Source organism: Corvus hawaiiensis, chromosome 26 (assembly GCF_020740725.1).
Source record: "Corvus hawaiiensis isolate bCorHaw1 chromosome 26, bCorHaw1.pri.cur, whole genome shotgun sequence".
In the NCBI taxonomy this organism is placed as follows: domain Eukaryota; kingdom Metazoa; phylum Chordata; class Aves; order Passeriformes; family Corvidae; genus Corvus; species Corvus hawaiiensis.
Genome location: NC_063238.1, coordinates 2,153,438 through 2,180,013, shown reverse-complemented (window position 1 = coordinate 2,180,013; position 26,576 = coordinate 2,153,438). Strand labels below are relative to the sequence as shown.

The 26,576-nt window shown below is 43.0% G+C and overlaps 2 protein-coding genes and 1 long non-coding RNA gene across 5 annotated transcripts in view; 2 read left to right on the top strand and 1 right to left on the bottom strand.

The window, feature by feature from the left end:
• Positions 1 to 3,426: 3,426 nt before the first annotated feature.
• On the top strand, positions 3,427 to 5,108 carry CEBPD (CCAAT enhancer binding protein delta). The gene has a single exon (XM_048287116.1). It carries the CDS (start codon positions 3,611 to 3,613, stop codon positions 4,637 to 4,639), a length of 1,029 nt encoding a protein of 342 aa, XP_048143073.1. The 5' UTR covers positions 3,427 to 3,610; the 3' UTR covers positions 4,640 to 5,108.
• A 1,437-nt stretch (positions 5,109 to 6,545) lies between these two features.
• The window catches only part of SPIDR (scaffold protein involved in DNA repair), a 198,039-nt gene continuing 178,008 nt past the window's right edge, over positions 6,546 to 26,576 (bottom strand). For all 3 annotated transcript variants that reach the window (XM_048286747.1, XM_048286748.1, XM_048286749.1), the window contains 9 exons: positions 24,545 to 24,632; positions 22,009 to 22,152; positions 21,855 to 21,914; positions 18,479 to 18,677; positions 17,301 to 17,453; positions 11,824 to 11,917; positions 10,115 to 10,229; positions 9,573 to 9,626; positions 6,546 to 7,186 (listed from right to left, as the gene is read on the bottom strand). In XM_048286747.1, coding sequence (XP_048142704.1) covers positions 7,052 to 7,186; positions 9,573 to 9,626; positions 10,115 to 10,229; positions 11,824 to 11,917; positions 17,301 to 17,453; positions 18,479 to 18,677; positions 21,855 to 21,914; positions 22,009 to 22,152; positions 24,545 to 24,632 — 1,042 coding nt within the window. In that variant the 3' untranslated portion in view covers positions 6,546 to 7,051. The remainder of the gene's footprint in view (positions 7,187 to 9,572; positions 9,627 to 10,114; positions 10,230 to 11,823; positions 11,918 to 17,300; positions 17,454 to 18,478; positions 18,678 to 21,854; positions 21,915 to 22,008; positions 22,153 to 24,544; positions 24,633 to 26,576) is intronic.
• On the top strand, positions 7,540 to 8,562 carry LOC125317098. Its single transcript, XR_007199938.1, has 2 exons — positions 7,540 to 7,822; positions 8,028 to 8,562. It is a non-coding gene; the product is annotated as an uncharacterized LOC125317098 (long non-coding RNA).

Here is a 26,576-nt window from a genome sequence, read left to right as displayed (position 1 = left end):
GCAGAGGTGGCACGAGCGGGTAGCAAGCGACTGTCCAGCAGTCACTGTGCTGGCTGACAAGAGCCAACACCAACCTCAGCCAGGTACTGTCCCTCCCTAGGAGTGTGTGGGCAGGTTGTTTGACTCTCCCCAGGCAACTTGTACCTCCTCCTTTGCGTGTCCCATTTCCTGGTCAGGCCCCATATGCCATTGCTGGCTTCCAGCTGGTGGATGAAAGGATACTTGCACTCCTGGTGCTTCTTGTGGGGAGGAGAAATGCAGCAAACCAGTCCTCCATCTTTTTCCCCCTTGTCAGCTTGGTCTTTACCCATTAATCCCCCAGGACCTGATGTCCTGCTGGCGCTTTCTCAAGCCCATAATATCAAGAGAAGAGAAGGGCTCTTGAGGCTCCTCAGGATCAGTACAGCCTCGCCACACTCCTAGTCCCACTGTCCCAAGAAGTCCTGTATGCCTGGCTGTCTTGCTGGAGGTGAGCATGCTGAGGCATTACCCTGTTTCCTTACCTCCCCTGAGTGGCCTGTCCCCTATTTATGAGGAAAAACTTGTCAGAAATACAGTGTGATTTAACTGCCATCCCTGAAGGGCTCAAGGTCCTGATGTTTCTCTGGGATTCACAGCCAGCAGTCCAGAGTAAGTAAAAGTTTTGCCTTTTTTCTGCTTCTTAGAGAAAGGTTTCTTGTCCTTTCTCACCAGGTTTAAATACTTTCCTTGATTTGGAGCATGAACCTCAAGCAAGTTTTAAAGAATTTATTCTGAAATTCAGATGATCACCTGCTTCTTCTGCTGTTTAAAATGACTGGATCCCAGAGACAAGCTGTGAGTCGGTGGGTCAGATACTCAGCAGGACAGATGAGGGAAATCAAGGGCTTGTCTGTACTTCACTGCTCATGAAATTACACATGCAGATGGGAACAGATTCAGCTGCCGAGATGCCAGACAAATCCACCCCAGGAAAGAGTAGAGTGTGGATGTTGTCCTGCCTTCAGTGCACTGCTCTGGTAAGTGCCACGTATCACATGCTCCTGGATGCTTTGCTGCAGGTGTCGTAGCACCCCAGGGCTTCACACCCTGCATGGCACGTGGGAGAACCCCCTCAAACGTTCTCCTGAAATCACACATCTCAGGCTCAGCAACCAACACAACCAACCCACCTTCCAGGGGGTGGATCCTGCTGCTTGGTTTTGGGGGACAGGCACTGACAGGTCTGACCACAAGTTCTGAACACACCTCCAGGTCCTGAAGACCCTTTGGGCAATGCTGTACCCCCCATGGTTAGCTGTGACACAGATGGCTTATATTGAGGTTTACACAGCGGTTCTGTGCCTTTTACTGAGGGATTCTGAGAATCTAATTGCCAGGAGGCAAGGTGCCCAGCAGGGGCCGGGTGACATGGCTAGGAATTGCATGTCTTTTTGGAGTAACACATGATGGGCATTAAATAGGCATGTTCAGGCTGGCACAGCGGCATGCCAACACTGGCTGACCTTTGGGGTAAGGACTTCAGTGAGCTGGAAGTGTAACACAGTTCTGCATGCAAACAGTTGAATGAGTGCTTTCCAAGACAAATCATAATTTTGTGACTACAACCGGTGAAATCTAACCCCTTCGAGCAGAGCAAGGGGAGAGACAGTGGATATCAGACTGCCTCTCATTCCTGAACTACCTTCCCATGCCTCATGTGCACACTCCTCTGCACTTCATGCAGAGAAAAAAGGTCCAGGAGCACCATGTTCCCTGCTGGACAGCCAGACCAGGCCAAGGGCAGGTGGCGCAGAGCTGTGCAACATGAATAGACCCCAGTGGTAGAAGGCAAAAAATAAAATAACATGTAAAAAGGGTTTGGGGCATATTATTTCTTTGACAATGTGGAAAAAAGAAAAGCAACCATTTCTTGTGCCACTGTCAAATTCAGTGGTTAATGCTGGTGTAGATAGAGGTTGTGTGTAGATAGAGGTTGTGTGATCAATCCTCTGATGAGAAGGGAAATCAAGTTTATTTAAACATGAGACATCTGGCAATGCTAGAGTTAAAAGCAAAGCCTCTCCAAGCAAAACCTTACCTGCCAGATGTAAAACCTCACCTGCCAGGCACTGCGCACTTACCCTGATCCCACAAGCCTTCCCACGAGGAGTTTACATCCAAAGGGAGAGCATGTACCAGTCTTGTTCCCAGCTACTTATGTTAAAACACACACCCCTGTGATAAACAGCTGCGGTCCTGCAACAGCTGCGGCGGCGGCAGATGGAGTCCTGCCCGGAGAGGGGCAGCAGGCCCGGCATGATCGGCACGTACCCATGGTCCCCAGAAAGCCACTTCTGGGCGAGTGGCAGCGCACTCTGCAGGGCACAGCTCCGTGCCAGCAGCGTCAGCTGAGTGCTGGGCTGGAAAGTCCTATCTTAAATACAGAAGGGCCTTCTATAACTATTATAAATAAGGAAATGTTTTTTTGGAGTAAATTTAAGGGCATTTTGTTGTGTTTCTATAGTAATTCAGTCCGTGGAGCACCAGGGGGTGAAGCCAGGGTTTTAGAAACTCTTATATAACTATAAAACTTATCTTTCAGCTGAAAGTTCAGCTATTTTCAGTTCTCTGATACTTGCCAATTCTGTAGTAGTAGTTTGTGGGATGCAAGGAGGGCGGAGGTCAACAACATGCATAATTACTTTATGCAAGGTTTTAAGAGGCATAACTTCATGCAGACAGCGTGAAGCAGCTAAAGATGCCTCAAAGACCCCTTTCCCACCGGAATGTCCTGCCAGAAGAAATCCAAGTGGCCACCCTCTCCCCGGAGCAGGGGATTTCTCGGGTGAAGCCGCCAGTGCTCCAGCGAAGGGAGATGAGCCTGGGGAGGGCGCTCGGGTGATACACAGAGCCACGCGTGGGGCAGGCAGCATCTTCCCCGTACCGCTCCATCCAAGGCGCCGCTGGGGAAGCGCGTGGGGGATGCAGCGTGGCGCTGGTGGCGGCGGTGGGGTAAAATCAGCTTTTTCAACCAGCTTTTCCGCTGGCCCGCGTGGAAAAGAGAAAATTAACTCTCAGCCGCGGGAATGGGGTGCCGGTACCGGCGTCGGGACAGCGCTCTCCGGGGACGGGACGACGCGGGGAGGGCGCCAGGCGCCCGAAAGGCACCGGCACCGTCCAAGCCTGTGGCGGGGGCAACTCGGACCGCGGCCACCCTCCGCCGGGAGGTGGCAGCTCGCTGCGGCGGCAGCCCTGCCTCCGCGGCCGCGCACCCCACCCGCTCCCGCCCCCGGGTCCCCGGGGGTGCCGGGAACAGTCGTTCCCCGTCATTGGGGCAGGAGGCGGGGCCCGCGCCGTATAAGAAGGGACCGAGCGGGCGTTTCACTCCCAGGTCCTGAGACGCCTTGTCCCATCCCCGCCTCCTACCGCTGCTCACGGCGTGACCGGAGCCCGGATCGGCCCCCTCGGGGAGGTGTCACCTACTAGCAGCAGTGCCAGCGGTGCGAGCAGCGGCAGCAGCAGCAGCAGCAGCCCCGATCCCACCTGCCCGTGACAGAGGCTGGAGCTGCGACCGTCGCGGAGCGGCGTTTGGTGCCCGCGCTCCGGAGCCCCCGCGCCGCGGCCGTGCGGTGCCGCGTCCCGCTCGCCGATGAGCGCCGCCGCTCTCTACAGCCTGGACTCCCCGGCATGTTATAAGAGCTGGTGCCTGGAGCCCGCCAACTTCTACGACGCCAAGGTGGGCAGCGGCGGCGGGCCGGGTCCCGCCTGCAAGCCGGGGGCCCGTGGCGGCTGCGGAATGAGCGGCGAGGAGGCGGGGGGCGGCGTGGGGGGCAGCGGCACCAACCTGGCGGAGCTGAGCGCCGCCGCCCCGGCCATGTACGAGGACGAGAGCGCCATCGACTTTAGCTCCTACATTGACTCCATGTCTGCCGTGCCCAACCTGGAGCTCTGCAACGACGAGCTCTTCGCCGACCTCTTCAACAGCAACCACAAGCCCGAGCGGGGCGGGGAATACGGCGAGTACTTGCCACCGGGCGGCGGCGCCGGCCGCGACCCCGCCAAGGACCTCGGCGCTGCCATGACCACCCTGCTGGGCTCCGAGCCCCGCACCGCCTCCTCCTCCTCCTCCTCCTCTTCCTCCTCCTCTTTCTCCTCCCGCGGCGCTCTGAAGCAGGAGCCGGACTGGAGCGACAGCGACCTCTCCTCCTCGCTGCTGCCCTCGCAAATCGCCACCTGCGCCCAGACCATCATGAACCTGAGCGGGCAGCCCACGCCGCCCACGTCCCCCGAGCCGCCGGGCAGCAGCTCCCCCTCCAGCTGCAGCACCCGCTCGCCGGGCCCCGCCGCTGTCGCCGTGCCCGGGCCGGCGCAGGGCGTCCCGCCGCCCGCCGCCGCCGGGGGCAAGGAGCGGGGCGGCAAGAAGTGCGTGGACAGGTTTAGCCCCGAGTACCGGCAGCGCCGGGAGCGCAACAACATCGCCGTGCGCAAGAGCCGCGACAAGGCGAAGCGACGCAACCAGGAGATGCAGCAAAAGCTGCTGGAGCTTTCGGCCGAGAACGAGAAGCTGCACAAGAAGATCGAGCAGCTCACCCGGGACTTGACCAGCCTCCGGCACTTCTTCAAGCAGCTGCCCAGCGCCTCCTTCCTTCAGCCCGGCTCGGGCACCGACTGCCGGTAACCGGGGGGGGAGCGGGACGGAGAGACGGACTCCGGGAGACGGTGGATAAATACCTCAGAGGGCCGTGCCGAGCCTTGCCGGGCCGTGCCGCGGCGCCCCGGGCCGGGCCGGGCGCGGCAGGAGGCGCGGAGCCGCGGCGGGACCTGCCGGCCCGCGGCCGAGCTCGGAATGTGGCAGCGACGTGGAGCGATGCCTGGGTCTTTCACCACGAAACTTGCGAAAAAGGGAAAAAAAGCTAAATATATTATTTTTTTTTTTCTTCTCTCCCCTTAAATTATTTTTGTAATGGTAGTTTTCGTCTTTTCTACATTTTACTCATACCGATGCAGCTATGGTACATCTGTTAAAATGATTCAAAATCCCATGTATTTTAGACAGTAGGATGGAAAAAAAAAAGACTGAGCATGCTCAACCTTTTATATCAATTTTTACAGCATTTCTAAGAATAAAGAAAAGCATTTTAAATCAACCCTGTTCTCGTTTGCTCTGTGTCGTGACAGTAACGGGCTGGCGGCGGGGAAAGCTGCGCTGCCCGGGAGGGGCTGAACACGGGCGGGGAACACGGCGGGGGGGGGGGGTCCCAGCAGCCGAGAGGGGAGGTGACGGCAAGCGAGGGGCGCTACGCTATCTCCCAAAGCATCCAGAGAGCGATGCAGGGGTGGGAACAACCGTGAGACCCCTCGGCCGCGGGTTGCGAAGTCTGCTCTCCCCGGAGCCACATCGCTGATCCGGGAGTGCTGACTCAGGGTTGCCGTGGCGCTGGTGGGACCGAGCAGCTGCACAGCAAGAGACTGGTCTGTGACCAGGACTCTGCCAGAAATACCGTACTCTAGATCTAAAAAAAAAAGCCAAAACCCACAACTATATAGGACTACTAGAACACCATTAAAAGAATACCATTGGTTAAAATTCCTGTTAAAAACTTCCAAGGGGTTTCCATTCCAGATAATGAAAGCTGCACCTACACTAACGCGTTCCAGAGCTGGGACCAGCTGTAGTGAGTCCCAGGGGTGTTGATGCACCCTCAGGCTTCAGCCCACTGTAGGAGCTGGACACTTTCACTGATCCCAGCTAGTGAAAGTGAGAGTGGGCAACCACTGCTCATCACAGAGTGAGTGATCACAAAGACTTTCACTGATCCCTGCTAGTGACAGTGAGAGCAGCAACGCTGCTGCTCCTTGCTGAGTGAGTGAACAGATCGCAGAAGATCGGGCAACTTGTCTAAATGTTGGTAGTGCAGTGTTAAGAGCACCTACAGCATCTGTAGGGCACTGGCAGAAAAATGGCCTGACACGACACACACCTCCAGCTTTCTCAGAGACTCAAGTCTTAAACGGTTTTGAAGGGGCAACCCCAGTCTCGAGTACAGACCAGTATCCTCTACACATGAATGGGCTGCAATCTCCTTTTTCCTTACAGGGAGGCAGGTAGGAGACTGAAATGCTTGGAAGAGGGGAGGAAAAAGGGGGAATGCAAAAGCTGGGTCATTCCTTTCATAATCGTGACATCCATAAGACTTTTCACTATTGGCCTGAGCCGCAGAAATGACCAGTGCGACAAGTTTGCTGTTCCTTTTCTGCTGGTTAATCACATATGGGACTTGTGCAAAACCACTCGTTCCTCCTCTGACCTGCAAGGGGCTTTTAAATACTGGGGGGGGGGAACCATCCAGTCTCTAATTCTTATATTAAATCTCGCAATGCACACTCAGAGGAAGATTTTGGCATTTATCTGATCTCTAGTCTCCACGGTCTGGCTGAGGATAGTTGCGTGGACTACAACGCAGTTTGCTCCTTACCCGTAAAAGAAACCATAATGAAACACCTGCTTTGTGGGAAGCTACAGATAACACACTACTTCTATGCTGAGAGACCAATTAGCTGTAAAACATTAACTTTATATGTGGTTGACTTCAAAATATAAGCTTTATTCAAGTCTCTGTCTTTATAACAACTGTTGCAAGGTGATAACAACTCAGAATTCGCACATCACACAGGTCTGGAATCCACTGATAAAACTCAGCTTAGACCAACATTCGCTGCCCACAGCAAGGTATTTATTTCAAAAATATCAGTAAAGTATTTTCCATTGACATGTAATAAATACAGTATTTTTTAAAAAAAATTCACAACCATTCAAAATTCAAAACTTCCAGAACAAGATGTTTTACATTACATAACAGCAAACACGACAAAGAACTGTATTCTTAAGATTCTGCACTGATCAGAAAGAGTTCAGAAAGTTGAACAATATATGGATATTTTTTCAGTGTTAGCACAATGTGCTTTATAAATCACAGTTTTAATAAACTATCTTAATGCTTATCACACTTGCATTATACATTATCTGTGGCACTGGTTAACAGATAATCACATTACAAAGTCCACAGATGCTATAATAGCTGACTAGAGTTCAACTCTGTCTTGCTGCAGCTTCCAGAAGAACAATTTCCTCCAGTGCAACACAGTTGGGATGACTGGTTACAGAGTGGACGTAGCAGTTCAATAACCCCACCTCCTTTCCCAGCACGCTCTGCATCTCGTAAGTCTGCAGGAATAAAAGCATGGTAAGTAAAACAAACAGTGCTGGACGTTCTGTTCTAGGCAGCGTTCAGCTGGGAAGATGCAGCATGCAAGATCCTCTTCCAACAGACAATTTTTTTAAGGACTCGAAAAGTGCATTAGAACTAATGGAAAGAATTAATACATTAGATTTTCAATAATTAGATCACACTCTTGCCTAAATTGCTGCTTCTCTAACAGGCTTTAAAAATGAGCTGTTTAAAAACCAAAAATGTTCCTGTGACTTTAAACTCAGTTTTGCTGAAGCAGAACCTACACATGCTCCCTTTATCTGCCTTTCTGATACTTGCAGGACTTCACATGTGCTGGCAATGCATATATCCATACTATATATTGATTAGCTGTGCTCACTGATCCACTAAAGGAAAAAACATTTTGTAACCCTTCTTACTCTCCTCCCTCTCCCCCTTTTAACTTTTTGTTGTTCATGCATTACCATCACCAGCACCTACACAGTCCCTCCTGTTTGATGATCCGACTGGCATTTCACCTGTGAGTTGTGCCTGAGCAAATTTGTAGAGGCTGTATTCTGCGTGGAGGAGAGGGATGCAAGGCTGGCATGGCTTCACTAAGATGAGACAGCACATTAACACAAGAACAGGTAACACTCACAGCTGATATTTCACTTGTGAGGGTATCTCAGACGGCAGGTTCACATCCATTCTTTCCTTAATGGGCCTTGCCTGTGACCAGCCTCTGGCTGTGCCCCTGCCTTCATCTGTGCTGTGCTTCTGTACAGGTATGTGATACCCATGGCTTTGCCTGGTTCAAGGTATAAACAACCTTTCTCCTTTTTATTTTCCTAGATTATTTTTACCCCAGACCGGTTCTGCAGTCCAGTTCACCATGCAGCTGCACAAACAACTCTACTGGTGTTACAGAAGGGCTGCCACAAGGTGAGGAACAAGTGGCCAGGGCTGGTGACAGCTAAAACCAACCTCCCTGCCAAAAGAACTGATTACAAAGCTACACCCTTAGAAACTTTAGCAGCACTGGCAACAAAATGCCACCTCAAGTACTATTTCTTGTGACTAATCTTTATCCCTGTGTTTCAGTAAGGGAAGAAAAAAATCTGAGTTGCCAGACTTCTAAATACTGGCATTACACACATTGAAACATGAACAAGAGGTTGTTTGAATTCTAATAACTCAAAAAAGAACTATGTTTTGCCAGACACATCTTGTAAAACTCAGCAAGACTTAACTGCTATTAAAGGAGCAAACACATTTTGGAAATTTCTTGTATCTCTTTGCTTAAATGAAATATACACCCTCCAGCATAAAAAAAAAAAAAAAAATTAATTCAGAGTAACTTTCCACTTTAAATATTTTCCACAAATCCCACTAAAACCATGGAGCATGTAATAGGAAAATGCTGGAAAACTTGTAAGACAGGGAGAGCAAACTGACCCTAATGCATATCACCTAACTGAAGGTATTTAACTCAGATGATTAAACAAGACAACAAACCGACCTTTACTCCCTTCCACGTGCAAGGGAGAGGGAAAATCTTGGAATCTTAGCTGGACTTAATGACTCTCTGAAGGTGCTGCTCCTTTGCTGCTGCCCATCCAGCAGCCAATGCCAGCCAGGCACCTACCAGGTGCCTCCCTCACCCACAATAAATCTGGGTCACTGTGCCAAGTGTCAGGGTTCTTCTGATATCTCAGATTAAAGGAATAATCATGATTACATAAAGTGTACTTTAGCCCATGGATCTCCACAGCTTACGTGTGGTTCATTCATACAATTATAAAGTAACATCTTGCACGCATTTTGCAAATTCTTCTACTGCTTCCACCTGCCTGTACTTTCAGTGTTGTGCTGTTACAAAGTGGTTGTGGTTTATAAGATTTAGAAGACCAGCCCCAAAAGGTGGGATGCTTGGAGGGTATCTTTTCTGTCTTTGGATGCTCAGCCAGAGAACAGAGTAAAGTCCAGCACTGCCCATGGCAGCTCTGAGTGCCTGGACACGGTGCTGTTTGCAGGTAGCCCTGCAGATCCACAGCTGAGCTGAAGCCACGCAGCCCATCTGCAGCATCCCCCTTCTGAAAAGGAGAGTGTGAGTCTGATGAGATGGAGGGCAGCCATCTGGAAGGTGGGATTGCCAAAGGGCACAGCCCACTCAAATCACAGGCTGGACATGGGAAAAAAAATCATTTCACTTGTAGTGAAATCTCCTATCACTCCTAGTGCAGTTCTGAACTGCCTGAAAAGTCAGAATCTCCATCACTGAAGATTTTCAAGACCCTGCCAACAAAGGTCATGGCTGACCTGCCAACATATTGGTACTCTGCCTTTACATTAAGTTCTGTAGTTTAACTTTCTTTGGACAGCATTCATTATACCTACCCCATCCTCACTGGCAGAGGACATCAGGAGAGAAGAGATTGTCCTTTGCAACAGCTGGAATGAGAAAATTCACAGGTTTTGTTCATGACAAAAATCTGAAGTGTGCAAAGACATTCTGTTTGCAGTCACATAGAATAAAGATTTATCATTTTAATATCAAAAAGTTTTGTTTCTCTGGCCAAGAAAGCAGAGGAGAGGTGACACAAAAGATGTTCAGAATGGAAGTCTAAAAACACACATTCCTTTTAGACTGTGTAGACTGAGGTTTCCCAAGGCCCAACCTAACAAATCCCTCCATGTGGGCTGTAGAACAGTTTGCAGACCTCAGGGTGAACTCAACGACTGCATTACTTGAGCAAGATCTGGGAACTGGGTTCTTAGCCCAACGAAACAAAAGTTTAGTGTTAGATTAAATTATGGGATAGTCTTACATATTCTGTCTTCTGACAGAACTGTTCATAAAAGTGTGGCATAGAGTACCTATGTGTCCACACATCTGGCCTCACTACACCTGATACACCAACGCTTCTTTCATGCCATACCTTCACTTTTACTGTACTTTGAGATCGGGATGGACAACTCAAGAAGACTTCCAGCTGCATTTTCAAAACTGGTGTTGTGACAACTTCAGAGCACTGGCTGCAATATAGCAATTGCCTGAAACACACAAATTAATGATGGAAAAAACATAGAGAAATAGACAAGCCATAAATCAAATCATTTATCAGTCATAGATCAAAAGAAATAAAACCTCAGTTCGTTTATTGTCCAAAATACATTGCTGGTAGACTTTTAGCAACAAAGCCCTGGTAGATACAGTTGATCATAGCAAATAGAGCTCTTCTGTTGGCAGTAACTCTCTTGGAGGACCTAAACTCTTCTGGCAAAAGGATCTTCCTTTTATAATTTCTGGCAGCATAGAGAGGTTGCTATTTATAGTCACCCCACTTAAGCAAATATTAATCTCATAACCTCCTAAAAGTTATGGCAAAAGAAAATTTGTAGTATAGATTTGGCTGAAGTGACTTATTGACTTAGGCCCTCATTCAGCAAACGTTCAATATTTTCAGTGCACACTTAAGTCATGCACAAAATTAAGCTCAGCTATAAGTCCTTCTTGGAAGCACTTCTTAAATAAATATTGATAATTCATTTGTTCTCCAAATGAAGCAAAAGAGTCCTTCACAGGTGAGATACTTTTTAAATTGGACTACACTACTATGTGAACATAGACACATCCTTATCTTTCACATGACAGTATAATACAGGACACCTGGTTCTCATTTTCAGCCTTTTTCCCCCCAAAGGACAAAGCATAAAGGGCAAATCTTCTCATATTTAGGAAAATATTATCTATTACAGTAAGACCAACCCAACTTCTCCTTATGCCCTTTGTAAGCTTTTTCAGTAGAAAGAACACCTTCCTTCCTTCCTTCCTTCCTTCCTTCCTTCCTTCCTTCCTTCCTTCCTTCCTTCCTTCCTTCCTTCCTTCCTTCCTCCCTCCCTCCCTCCCTCCCTTCCTTCTTCCCTCACTCCCTCCCTTCCCCCCTCCCTTCCCCTCCTTCTCCTCCTTTCCTTCCTTCCTCTGACTACTCTTATCCCTTGGGCTTTTATTCCATCAGGTATCTCACACTGCAAGCACAAGCTGGCTAGGCAGCTGCAGGGGAGGCTTTCCAAAAGTATGTCAGTGTGACACAGGTTCAGCATTTCAGGTGGCAACAGGTCCTGTAGGATCAGTCTTCACATTCAGGACAGACATACTGTGAGAATTATTCAACATTCTTTTTAGAAAGGTGACTAATTTAATAGGTCCGAAGTGTAACTCTTTCATACTTAGACAAATTGTAGCAGACACCACAGTCCAGTACAGAAATGAGGTGAACTGGGGGTACACAGATTAACAAGGCAAGACACACAAACACATGTACCTACTTTAAAGAAAATTAGACCTGTGGCTTATATATTTATGAAAAGTAATACTATAATGCAGTGGGCTATGAAACCTTTATAAGCAAGACTGGTTTTAAAAAAAGTAATAACTGCAAAATCAAACCATTTCATATCTACTTGTATCTTTCTTAATAAATTAATGTAACCTTGCAGGTTTTATCAGTTCATCAGCAATAAAAATACTACGTCTTAGTTCTAGGAAGGAGCAAAGCGCAGCCTGTGCCTGCAGGAACCATTGCATCACCTGTTATGGCTACATCTACAAAACACCTGGAGTGCTCTGGAGCATGCTGACTCTCACCTGTCCTGGGGACACAGTTCCAACTTTCCATTGCCACATCTGTCGCATGTAGGCCAGGAGAAAGCAGTGCTCTCGTTAACTCCTACAACAGTACCTGCAGAACATGGAATTCTTAAAAAATGCTAATGTTAACCCAGCAAACACAGTCACTCTTGGCTTCACAGCAGGTTTGAGCCTTTCTGACCCACAGCTTAAGACTTGTCAGAGCAAGATTCAGCTCTTCCAACAATCTCATTCCCTTTCTCCTTCGTCCCTCCAACATGGGATGAAAGTACAGCAGTTTTACATTCTAAAAATACCAAAAGGTAGATAATTGACAATTAACTTTCCAAACAGGCTTGGTTCTTTTGGTTTGGATTTTATTGCTTTTCTGATTTGTTTTTGCTTGTTTGCTTTCTTTCTGGTCCTCTGATGCTTTTTTGGCAGTAAACAGCTATAAAAATCATCAGATCAAATAGCTTGATATTGATATTTAGAAAATACAAACCAATAAGAAGTCTCAATCCCTTTTGAAGACAACAGTGCAGATTAAATTCCATTAACAGGAGAGTTATTCTGCATTTATACTGATTTAACAGAGATTAGACCAGGCTCACAGTCTTAAGTGTGTGCATAAGAAGGGAATGCCAAAGATACTTTGGACTAATAAAAAGGGCCTCGCTAGTTTTGGCAAGAAAAAATATATTCAGAATTTTATGAGAAGCCAATAAAGAGTGTATTATATTTTATGGTAACAAATATGCTGAAATTATGAGCATTATTTATAGAGAAAAATATTCACCTGTAAGAATGAAATTACACTAAAATAAAACCTCATTAGTACAACAGAACTACAGACTAAAAAATCCAGCTTCTATTGAGCAAGAATCTCACAGTTCTATACCACATTCAATAGAAGAAAGCCTTGGAGACTATGGAGCATTTACAGTGTCTAGACTGTGAGACAGCGTGTTAATCCCTTGTTTTTCTGGTTCTCCTGGGGCAAGGAGGGAGCTACACCTAAACAACAAAACTGTAATTTTCTTTGGGAATTCAAAGGACACCGAATCTGAAGATCTGGAAAGTTGTTTCTCAAATACAACATTTATGACTCAATTTCTAAGCATACAACAAAACAGTAAGCACTTCACTGACAGAATAAACAATTCTACTTAACCACTTGGACTCTTAGAGGAATAATTTTGATTCTTCAGTGTTTGTGATAAACTGAGAGTTTCCATGGGTATGTTTCTCTTTAATTATGTGAATGCTTAATGGAGTTAAATCCAGTTGGTGGCCAGTCACCAGTGGTGTTGCCTAAGGCTCAGTATTGGGGCCAGTCCTGTTTAATAGCTTTATCAATAATCTGGATTGAGTTCACCCTCAGTTTGCAGATGACACCAAGTTGGGTGGGAGTGTTGATCTGCTGGAGGGCAGGAAGGCTCTGCAGAGGGATCTGGACAGGCTGGATCAGTGGGCTGAGGCCAGTGATATGAGGTTCAACAAGGCCACGTGCCAGGTCCTGCACCAGGGTCACAACAACCCCAGGCAGCACCACAGGCTGGGGAAGAGTGGCTGGAAAGTGACCCAATGGAAAAGGACCTGAGGACGCTGGTTGACAGTGGCTGAACATGAGCAGGTGTGTGCCCAGGTGGCCAAAAAGGCCAATGGCATCCTGGCCTGCATCAGCAGTAGTGTGGCCAGCAGGACAAAGAAAGGAATCATCCCCCTGTACTCAGCACTGGTGGGGCCACATCTTGAGGGCTGTGCCCAGTTCTGGGCCCCTCACTCCAGTAAAGACATTGAGGTGCTGCAGCAGGCCCAGAGAAGAGCAATGGAGCTGATGAAGGGGAGCTGGGTTCTTCAGCCTGGAAAAAAGGAGGCTCAGACTTTCTTGCTCTCTACAACTGCCTGAAAGGAGTTTGTAACCATGCAGGGGTCAACCTCTTCTCCCAGGTAACAAGTGACAGGATGAGAGGAAATGGCCTAAAGTCATGCCAAGAGAGGTTTAGATTGGATATTAGAAAGAATTTCTTCACTGAAAGGGTGGTCAAGCATTGGAACAGCTGCCCAGGGAGTGGGCACAGAGGGAGTCCCCAATCCTGGAGGTATTTAAAAGATGTGCAGATGTGGCACTTGGGGACATGGTTTAGTGGTGGACTTGGCAGTGCTGGATTAACAGACTCGATGGCCTTAAAGATCCTTTCCAACCTAAATGATTCTATGATTCTTGTTTATCAAAAAGCTACCAATTAGCTTGCTGAGTGTGCTTTCTTCTTCATTAAAAAATAATTTAAAAACCAAAACAAATCCCCCTTCTCTCTTAAGACTTTTCACTTTCTCCCCGTTGTGTGCCATATTCCAACTGCAAGATGCCAGTGCCCGAGTAATGAAAGTCCATTTGAAGAAAATCAATCAGGATCATATGGATGAGATTATGTCCAGCCAAGAAGGTAATTTTGATGACAATGTAGAGTTCCCTTGAGAAAACCACCAGACATCACTGAAGTCAGAACAACTCAAAGTCAGAACAGGTGTAATAATCTAGTGACAGTCTTGTGCACCCCACACACAAAGTGATTTCTCGAGTCTAAGCTGCTGAACTGCTGCACATCTTTTTCAAGACTCTAGATTTTGCTTGACATGCAAAAACCTTTTGGATATTGACCCAAGATCCTTCTTTTAAATGAAAATGATCATAGCCAAGATTTGATTTTTACCTCTAGTCTATTTTTAAGGGTTGTGGCTGGTGTCATTAAGAAGAGATTGACAATAGGACAACACCTGGAAAAACATGTCTCCCATGTGGAATGCAAAGGAACACTCCAGCTGAAACATTAAAAAACAGAGGTGTTGTTTTGGACTTTTTTCCCCATGTCAGTTACTCTGATTAATGGGACACAAAAGGCAAAAATTCAATCAAAAAAGGAAACCTAGGTAAACTGACTGAACCCATTTTAGTCCCACTATTAAGCAGAACACTGAAAAAACCCCACACCCAAGTAAAGGCTTAAATATGAAAACATCCAATGTCAGAATTCAATCACCGTTGGTGAGTCATATACTAAGCAAATATCATTAATCAAGTAATATTCCCACGTATCATGTGGTATAGACTAAGTAGAATTTGCTCAAAGCATGATTAAGAGGAAAAACAGTTCTGTGCCATATGAGCTGCCAACATTTCAGTCATCCTGACTGCTACTATAGAGCAAAAAGAGGTTAGGAATTACCTTGAAATGCATAGTGATAACAAAACAAATCTATTAACCCTAAGATCACAGGTGAAAACCACAGATTCATCTTGCAATGAAGAATAAACTTTTCATTAGAAAGCAATCACAGGCTTTCACTCATCTGTTGAAGAGCAACACACTCCATTATCCCAGAGCTGGTACAACTGGACATCCCCGAAACAAGGATTTCTGACAAACTCATTGCATCTGCTTGGACTGGAACACTGTCTACTTTGATAGGGAAGGAACCTCTGAAGAACATCCAGTCCAGAGTTGTACCAAGTTGTTCAGGGCTCAGCTTTAAGGAGGAGCTTGGACCGGAGGAATTTCAGAGGTTCCTTCCAAAGGAGCAGGAAAGCACCTGCTCTTGAAGAAGGAGTAGAGAAAGTCTTTGCAGCCTCTGTGTTAGGTGGGAGGATGCCAATGTGCAACATACATAGGTGAGCAAAAGTACAGGAAGTGAAAAGATGCACAACGAAAAAGAATGAATGAGGTAATACTGCTTCCCAGTGAAAGCCAGACTAACAACTCTCTGACTTAGGAGATAAGAGACAGTGACTGAACTTTAAAGATGTTACATCTCCCTCCATGCGTTACTCCACCAAAACTATATTCTCCCACCAACAAAGTAGGGTCAATGCTATTAGTTTCATTACTTCAGCAGAAAGATGTAGGCACTAACTAATTGAAATTTAAAACAGTGAATATATCTCTTGAATGCTATTAAATTATTTCAGTACACACCAAAGTGAGAGTTGTCATACATGTATTGCAGCAGCATAGGTATAAAGAAAATACTTTATATTCTATGTTGGTATTCAGGTATGGGAACATAGTGATAACAGCCACCCAGAACAAATTCCAGATTAAACAAGACAAGGTTGTAGGATTAATTTCTTTTTGTCATTCTTCTTTCTGTAACACAGGACAGGCAAAGCATGACATCTCCCATGTGTGTAAAGTAAGTACTTGTTTACACAACAGATCAGAAAGGTGTACTTTCTTTGCTCTGCTGGAAGAAAGGACAGAGAAATATTTCCTTTATCCTACTATGCACACTGTCAACAAGAAAAAAAAGACAAGCACTTCTCATAAAATTAACAGCAGAGAAGTGACAATCCTTAGCATAAGTACTGGAGAGGTTAAAAAAAAAAGTCAAAAAGTATTTCACACCCAGTGACAGAAATATCTTTCAAGTAGATGTATCAATGCAAGATGTCCATAACAACCAAGGCTTTGAGTGAAGTGCCTCTAGTTGTGCTTGGTTTTCATTATGCACTGTTCAACATTTGTCACTGCAAGGTGCTCAGTAATCAATCACAGAGGCATTGCTAAGTTGTGGCTCTACCATAGCAACAGGTATGTTTAGTAAAGGCTTTGCTTGGTTTCAAACTGTCTTCCCAGTCCATCATATTATAGCTGAAGAATTAATCTGAAAACCATTATTTGTTGTAATTTCAAAGTCAATTTCAAGTGCTCCAGTGAATACTCGAAGGTGTAAATGCAAAACTGTATCAAGAATTTTCTACAAGGGCTACTGGAATAATAGGAGTTAATTTAAGGAAGGAAATAGCCTTTAAGAGTTGTTGGGCTTTTAAGGACTTTTTCCTACAGGCACTGTACAACTGGAGGTTTAAGAAGCTGTCTGGACAAAGCATTAGAAAATACACAGTAGAAAATGTTTCTGCATGATTTGGAAACACTAGAAAATATGTAGTAAGAAATGTTTCTGCATGGTTAGTGGTAAGACCAAGATATTAGACAAAGCTATGATCCAAAGTGGTTGGTGAGCAAATACTGGCCACATTATGCTAATTTACTATGGTAAAATAATAAATTCTCCTACTGCAGCAAAGCTCCAGGGAAATCAGTCACTAACCCCTACCATTCAAGATCTGGGTAACATATCTTATCCATCTGCCTAAAAAATATTGGTATAACTCACTGTTGCCAACATCAACAAGGCTGGTGTGAACAGAAGGCTCCTGAAAGAAGACAGTGAAGGAAGGAATATAATGAAACAGACTGTGCACTAAACATTTATTCTGGGGTATGAATGAGTGGGAGCAGAGCTTGGCCAGCAAAAGGCAAACAGAGCCCACAAAGAAGCATACAATTTTAAATATCCTAAGGAACCACAGCAAAGCCATGCTTTTTTTTATCTCTCCACGCTGTTTGTGCAAGAAATCAATACAAAGACACAAAAGACTAAAATGAGCACAAATAATTAACCGCATTCATTTCAGGCAAGGCCATACAAACCTCTCAGAGCACAAATGGAGTTGGCCTCTGTTGTAGAATCCAGCTCATCGAGTCTGACAGGGCCAGTCAGCTTACTGAGGTCAGCACCAGCAGCCAAGCACAAAAGAGGCTTTTGTAACAAGAGAACAGTACGTTCAACACAAATAATCCTACCTGCCAAAAAAGACATTTCAACTCAGTACAGTAACAAGGAAAAAGGTGACCACGTTAATTGTCACGGCCAATAAAGACAACAATCTCTGCCAGCTACCAAACAGATGAATAGACTGCATCAGGTTTTCTCAATGACAAAATATTTTGCTTTCAGCGATATATGCACCATGTTCTTGTTACACTTTTCGAGTCTTGGTTAGAGAAAGAAATCAGAATTTGAAAAAAACGAAATTTAAAAATTTGAACACGGTAGAAGAGAGTCTGATGCCACCCAGACTGTATCACATCTCGCTCCCTGCAAACAGGTTACAGTCTTTTCCTTGGTAATAAGCTTGGGCACCCCTTCAGGTGGTCCTACTTTGCTTCAAAGATTACAAAGAGTAGGTGCATGCGATGCTTTATTCTCCAGAGCAGAGATTTTTGCTTCAAGACACATAGCCTTTTGCATAGCTTGATACTTCCAGTTCACTTACATTTTGGCAGTGACTGAAGGCATGAGATGTGAACCACCCCTGCAGTCACCATACAGAACTAAGCTTGAACCTCAAAAAAAAGTGACTAAAAATGAAAGTAAAGTGAACAACCATAATTTCATGATCTGTATGTGAGCGAAGGTTCACAGCTAAGATGGTTTAGGAGAGCTTGAAAAATTTCTCTAAGGACATTCAAGTTTCTTGATATTTTTGAGCCTTCTGTCAACTCACAAATTTGATTGACACTGGTCATCAAATTCAACAGTCATCAGAGAAGACTTGACAGTAGTATTGGTGGACATACAACAACAGCACTGAATTTCTCATTGGCTTTGGAGATCAAGCCAAAAATATAGAAAAAAGGAAACCTATAGAATATAGAAACAGGAAAGCTCTAACTAGAACCCCTTTCAAACTTCTCATCCCAAACCTGCAAAGTCTCATCTTCATCTGATAATGAAAGTCTCCAGAGGTCACATGTTGGGGTGTCAGAGATAAAGGGTGCTATTTCTGTGGGACTACAACAGCTTCAAAACCACGTGCAAAGCTTACCATTTCCCCACAGAGCATCCTTGAAGAAGACAAGTCGTGAGCCAGCACTGAGGGCTTCTCTGATTTCCATACTGAGAACACACGATGCAGTGACTGACACAGCAACAACTCTTGGAATCCCATGAACCACATTTTGCAGTGTGGAGTCAGTCACAAACAACAAAATATCTCTTTGGTCTATAGGAACATTGTGTTTTGTCTATGATTAGAAAAAAACCAAAGATACAAAATTGGAATGCTATTGGTAATTTTTTTAGTAGAAGGAAAGACTAAACATCTTCATATTTAAATAACTCATAAAACTGACAGAAATTATTACATTTAGGGCTTGTACAGGATAATGAGTCAAAGCTTTACTAGAATTTTTTGGTATTCCTTATTTCAGATACAAACCTTAAAATCTCTACCTTAAATTAACTTTTCGAGGTTGACTCTCTGGACTCTTGGCTTTACCTCAATCAATCATCACACTTTATCATAATTTTCATGGACTGTGCATGGGATTTGAAAATATATTTTCTAAAAAATATGTATTATATTGTACATATGGTATGTATAAAAAGTTACCTGGATGGTTTTTTTAAGGCTTACATAATTTTTGTCTTAAAAAAAATAAGGAAAGAGCATTTCTACTACTAATATTATTCCTCTGTGGGCACATTTTCTAGGCACTATTATCAGATTCCCAAGCATAACCAAGTTGCAAAGTGGAGCTTTTTCTTTCAGCTGAACAAATATCCCTAAATATTCCAATGATGCATAAAGTTAAGGAAGTAGGTAACTCCTAAGTAAGAGACATATGAATCTGCAGTGACAGTGTAAATTTTCTGCCCCAGACAGGTACAAAAATATCATATCAAAGCATATTTCATATGCACCAGTGCAACGAACGTGCAAATTTTAGGATTCTGATATTTTAAAATATCTAAGATTAAATTATGTCATTAATTTAAAATGGTTTTGTTACTCTTTTTAATTAGTCTGCTGATCAAAAATGAATGCTTAAAACATTTAACTGAAAATTAAATACTGTAAGACTGGAAAGATGCTTAGAATTTTATTCTCAAAGCTACATGTCTTTAGCAGAAGGTAACAAAACCCTCAAAATTTTGTCTTTGGTTGAATTCTAACCTTGAAACCATCAGCCACACTAAACATAGCTCCCAGCTCTTAGAGCAAATGAGGTAATTGCAAATAGTAACTGGAAAAATTCACAGCTCAGATATCACAGTTATGCCTTAATACAGCATATGCTGCCTATTGCACCGATGTTGTTTTGGCTAGTAACTACATACATTTGGGCACCTCCTCTGCATAGATAACATTAGGACAGCTTCAAAGAAAGAATTTTTACATCTGTCCCTTGAGAATTACTAAGACATTAAAAGCTGGCTTTCAGAAAAATCATCCAAAAAGTAAATAATAATAACAGCAAAAATCCCAAGTCACTATAAAATCATCATCTTACTATGTGTGACAATTTGTTCTGAACAGAGAGGACACAACAGACAAATAGCAGCAGGATTGAGTTACAAGGAAGGACAGCTCCTTAACCACAGATGGAATATATTTCCTCATATTCCTTCTGAACCACAGTTCGGATTCAGAGTAATAATAAAAGCGTATTTCCATTCTTCCTTCACACAAATTAAGTCATTAATTTAAGTACTTAATACTATAGCTAGAGAGAGTAAATACTAGTTTTTAAACTACATCTGAACTAGCTCATGTAGCAGATTATTTAATAATAAATCTGCAAAACAAACCAAATCATTGTCCCTTCCTCACTTACTACAACTTGGTGATTTTGCTTGTGAAGGGTACATACTCTTGGCAAAGGCAATGGCAGGATACAAGCTGCTGTTTGTGATCTTCTGGGAGGACTAGGCAAGTAATACACTAACAGCAGGTAAATACCCTTACATTCCTAAAGTAGTTATCCAGAAAGTTAAACCTAAGAAGAATATTTTCCATTGCTTTTCCATCATTACTTTCAAAAAACTTATGAGCACTCATGCTGTTCACTTATGAAAATTTAGTGCTTACAGTTCATCAAATGAATAGCCAAACAACTAATAAAACTACTAGGAGCAAGAAAAAAAGTCACAGACCTTTATTTCTGCTACTCAACATTCCATTCTTCAAAATCACATCTGTTCCTGCACGCTTCATCTTTTCTCTAATTCAGTGATGAAGCGCTTTTACACAACATTACTGATAACCCACATCACAATTTCGGATGCAGGCATTCCTGAATTCAAAAATGTTTGGCTAGGATGCCCCTAGTCTGCAATTTTATTTCATTTTTCACTAGAAGAGTTTTTTTGGAAATAGGAGTTTATGCATGTACGTGTCTATCTTTCTGCTGGCACACTGAAGATCCCATCCTGCTAGCCCTAATTCCATGTTTGCAAATGCTCTGTTACATTCTCAACTAGCACGGAGAAAACACAAGAGATACCCCTCATCTCAGTAGTTAAAAGTACTCCCTGCCTAAAAATTAAATCATAACTCATTGGCTTTTGAAGCAAAAGGGCAAGACCTAAATTAAATTTATGTCTCAAACTTGTGGGAAGCATCTCCAGCTATTTTTCTGGCCGTTCTGGAATTTCTTTGTCTTTGGTTCATATGCTTTGATTCACACTTTGTTTCTTGTGGAGCTGATGGACAATTGCAAATTATTCTCTGCTAGAATTCAGTGCTGGCTTAACTAAGGATACAGTCGCCAGGAAAAAATAAATAAATCAGCAACAAAAAATTCCTTTAACTACTAAGGGAGCTAGCAACATTTTGAAAGAACATCGTAGCATCATTCAGAAACAAATAAAACATAATTGTAAGCTTTCCGGCATAGTATGGATGGCAGATGTATTTACCTAAGAGTTCCTCCCTTTTACTACTTATTGGACCATAAAAGCCAAATTTGCCTGAGGGTCTTCTATGTAAGTCAATGAAAATCCCCCACACACTTGCATGAAAAGAGCAAAACCGTATTTTTATATAACCATCATCTGTTCCATTCTATCCCCCAACAGACAACTGACTGGGAGCTTCTTGCTATGTTCCTAAGGACAGCATTTAGCTATAAATTGAGCCTCAACTAACTTCCTGCAAGCTCCTCTCTAGGGTGCAGTATTATCTCTGGTTAGATAGCAATTTACTCAGGAATAATTAGCTTTCTAGACTGAATGGCTTTGAAACTGGAGATGCAGTTCGTTTTACCCACCCACAAGCATTTTAAACATGGTGATAACTCTGCCTGTACAACACTTTAAGATAATCCTGGCAGTGGGGCTACCCCTAAACAAGATGAATGCTCTTCACATAAATATTATGCTGATTTTATGTTGAATTCATTGCTAAGTAAAAAGATTACCTCCAGCCTTCGATAGAGCACCTGGGCCCAGAAGCTACACCGCTTGTTACAACCATCCATCTGAAAATAGCACAAAAACAGGGAATGAGAAAACTGTGATACCAGAAATCCAGTGGTAAAAAGTATTTGTTATCTGATTTGTAAAGCAGATTACCCGAAGAATTTCCTTTAGACCATGAACAGCTGGTGGCTGGTACAAATTAGAAATCTGTTCTTCCTCATCCACTTCCACATGTATTTCACCAGACTGAACAGTAAGAATGTAACAGAAGCTGGGAGGAGGAAGATGAGTTGTCATCTATTAAAAAATAAGAAAAAGAAATGTGACCATAAAAAAGGCACTTTAGTTTGGCTGGTCAAGTTTTATAGTAATAGGCAAAATGAACAAAAGAATTTACATTTTAAGATGGATAGGGAAATAAAATTATATGGTTAACAACAAGGACTCTGATGTAGAAGATGAGTTAATAAACCAACATTCACAAGTTGTAAGTGAAATTAGCTTGTGTGCATCATTCTTTCCATAATCTGACATTGATCCTCATCACAAAAACAACTCATAACTTGGCACACTTGACAAACACAGTGACTATTTCAAGGTGCTTTTTGCTGTTTTGCGTACTTTTATTACGTGGTAGGAGTGCGTCCATTAGTCTTTTTTTTTTTTAACATCCATAGCTTTTCTGAGATTTGGGGACTTTTGCATGTGGGTGGGTTTTTGTGATAGTAAACAGCTGCCGAACTTTTAAAGCTGCCAAATTAAATCCAGGACAGCACAAGGAGATAATGAAGAACAGGAGTGCAAGAGCTGCAAGAACTGCTCTCTTTGTGGTATGCCAGATTTTTCTTCTCCCCTTAAAAAGTACCATGACATAACAACTTTATCAATCACCACTTAGAGTGGTCCCAAGCTGGAAAGACTTCTCAGAAAAGAAAAAACAATGCTAGAAGATAATATTTTTGCAAATATGGTAAAATATTCTTTTAGCAATGTTTGTTGTTAATAAAACATTTAATTTAATAGAACAAACATGAATCTATTAAAGACAGTTGCCCACCCATTAAAAAGAATCTGCTTAAAGAAAAATAAGAGCAAAGGAAGCTGATACCCAAACTCTGTTTGCCTCTGACAGCATTAAAGAAGGTATTTGAATGTACATAAGGCTCAAAAGAAATCAGTTCCACAGATCTCTTCCCAACAACATTATCATCATGCTGGCAATATTATTTATGTACCTATGTATAAAACTGCTTCCATAAAACTGTGCATAAAACTATACTGTTTGTATCAAGAAAAGTGTATCTCAGTTGAAAGAACTCCACCCAGCCAAAAACGTGGAGCATCAGAATGCACGTTCTAATTCTTTGTGGAATTAATTACTATTTCAAACCCATAACAGAAGTGTAAATTACATGACTATGGAAAGTTTCCTCCATTTTTAGATTGCTAATAAAAAAGAAAAAAAGAAGACATAGAAGGAGTCATAACAACACCAAACATTTAAGAGCTTTGCCTCAGCCATAGATATTCCCATTCTGTTGCCCACATTATTTTAATGCACAAACCCATCCATTCCTCCGAGACTTCCAAAATATTTAGATGAAAGGGAGAGTCAAAAAGAGCACAGCTATTTCACTGAGTTTCAGTCTTGATTTTATCTATAACTGAGCTTTTTGTTCCTCAGTATATACCCCTGGACAATGCAAAGAACACTTTACATTTTAGACAAAAGGTCCTTGGACTTAGAAATAACTAGTAATATCCACCTTCAATATTCCCTGGTTTTGAAACTTATTTCCAGCTTTCTCTTTTTTTTTTTTCATATTGACTCCTTTGGTCTAAAACAAATTTTAATACCACCCACTTCTTCCCAAAGAACAGCCTATACAAGAACATCAAGAAAGCCCAAGCTTGGCTACCCAGAAGCTTCTCAAATGATCTCGTATTACCAAAATGACTTGACACGACAGAACTCCTTTCCAAAGGTAAAAGCTGATTGAAGTAAGATTACAGATGTGATTTTAGCTTGCAAATATATGGTAACATACTTTAAATCCATTTCTATACTTTCCCACCTCCTAAAATCACAGAAACATTCATTAACTTTTAGTAATTACTTTTGTGTACTTTAAATCCATTTCTATACTTTCCCACCTCCTAAAATCACAGAAACATTAACTTTTAGTAATTACTTTTGTGTTCATCCTTCTAACCTCTCATGAAACAAGTATCAGTCAAAGTCATCCTAACTAGTAAGAGACCTGATTCCAGCAGTCACACTGTCTTCAAAGATAATCTTCAGAAAAGTGCTTTCAAACCTAAGGCTGAAAAGTGCTTTTAAAGAATGAGTTAATATCCTTGTATACAGATTTCCTTGTATATAGATTTCTCAGCAGGCTCCATGATACCTAGTACCTCTTTACTCCTGCAAGGAGAAGAGAGGAAGAATTTGTCAGGGCGTCTTATCATTCTAGATCTAGAGGATTAATAAGGGGCTAATTGCATCATTTTGGAAAGATGATGCTGATCCAGAGGGCTTCAGGTTAGCCTGGAAGGTTGTCAGAATGAGTAAAACAAAACTTGGTAGGTAAAAAGGAGAGTGTTGATTCCCGAAGTAAACATGATTATACCACCACCAAAAATACTAGCTGTGAGTGAAAAAGTTCATATCTATAATAACAAAACTTACCATTTCAGAGTCTTGACTTTGTCCAGGAACTTTTAGAGGCACTACTGGAGGCCACAGACTGTCTATCAGACTAAACAGTCCTAATGCCCTTCAAAGAGACCAATAAAATCAGGTTTAAAATGTTTTCCAGTGTTACGCATCATATTAAAAAGATTCATTAAGAAATCTAAATCTAAACCATTGCATGATTATGAAAGCAATTTAAAATCATATTTGTTTTGTGGAAGCTGGTTTTGATTTGGTCCAGCTGAATCCCCATAGTTTCTGCTGCAGGGTGGAGAGGGAGAGAAGGGATGTATCATATCCAGCAACAAGAAGACATGTTTAATCCTTTGCTACAAACAGCTTGCTACACGATAGAATTCAGGGGAACTGGGGTAAATAGTAGCTTGGGAAGGACACAGGTATCAGTACAACCTCTTTTAAAAAACAGCTTTTAGCTATTTAACTATTAAAAAGTTTTGCTTCTAACATTTTAATTTCTATTTTTTTTTTTGGGGGGGGGGGAGGGTGTTGTGTGTGTGTGTGTTTGCTGGGTTTTCTGTTATTGTTGACAGCTGATTGTAACTGCTTTCCAGAAAGTCAGCAATTATCAGATACAGGGCAACAACAGGCAAGATTTTGCTATGCTAAATACATGTGCAGAGAACTATCTCCTTCCTACACTGCTGATCACTTAGTTATGATTTGTATTTACTCATTTTGCAAGTTCCACACTTTTGATTTAAAAAACAAACATAAAATTAACAGCCCAGCACATTAAGGTAATATGTTGACCACTCTTTAGCAAACCAAGCTGTACTTTGCAGCAGTTCAGGGGCTGCCTTTTGGGTGGAGCATCTTTGCTGGACAGGCAGGAGTAGCCGAGGGAGGGGAAATAGCTACAGATAACCAGCTTGAAGAGGCATGCATTTTTGAGTTAAAGCTCTGAGTTATCTTGTCCCAGTTCTCTGCTCTGTGCAGTTGAAGCACAGAAATCTGGATTTTAACCCCACACTGCCTCCAAGAACAAGTTGTCCGTTCCTCCAATTAAGAAAACCACTATTTCTGAAACAACTCTAAAAAATGAAGTCAAAAACTTGTTAAAAGTAATATTAGCTTCTAAACCCAGCTGTTTAGAAGGAAACCACATACCCTGTTTCCAGGGCTGAAGCACGTTGCAATATGCTGCTTCTCTTCAAGGGGTCATGGAAACTTTCCTTTTAAAGTTCTGCTTTTAGCTCACTTCTGCTTAAGCTTATTTATTTCTGCATTTCCTTAGTCCTTCTCTGGATCCTTAGACTTTGGGTGTCTACAGGGAGCTTCTCAGCATGTTTTTTCCCTGCCTGTGATTCAGTGTTAACGGTGATGCCTTTGGACCAGCACTGCAAGAAATTTTATGGCCGTAAATCTCAGAGGAGATCCTGGGGAATAAAACTTGAGGCCCACAATTCAGGTAACAAGCTGGCAGACTAAAAAGATGATGTTGCTACCTGTAGTTGTGTTCTCCACATGAATGAACAGACTAGAGACACAAATATGCTGCTCATTTACAGAAATGGACTTCCTGGCTTACATGGCATCATCCCCAAGTCGGTAAAAGGAAAGAGACTGGGGTAGTTTTGGTGTTTGGAGGTTTTTTGTTTAGTTTGGGTTTATTGTTTGTTTGTTTTTGGTTTTTAACACTGATGACATTACAACACACAAAGCAATATTTCTTAGGTATTAAAGATACTTCACAGCAAATCAATCACTTCTTGCTTGACTGGGGCAAAATTTTCTGTTTTGTATTGTACAGAATGATATCTGACACAAGGAAGGCCAATCCCCAGAGGAACTAACTGGTCTTGCTAACTGGGAGATGAAAAAGGAGAGCTACAAAATGAGAGCGAAGCCTCCTGTACAGCTCAGGCAGTTACATAAGTGGCCTTCCTCACACGACCCCAGCACAAGGTCGGAGCACGGATATGAATGTACCACAAACAGTGTGTGTGTGTGCACAGAGACTGCATATGTATCAACCTAGAGCAACTAAGCCATGCTGCTTGTTGCA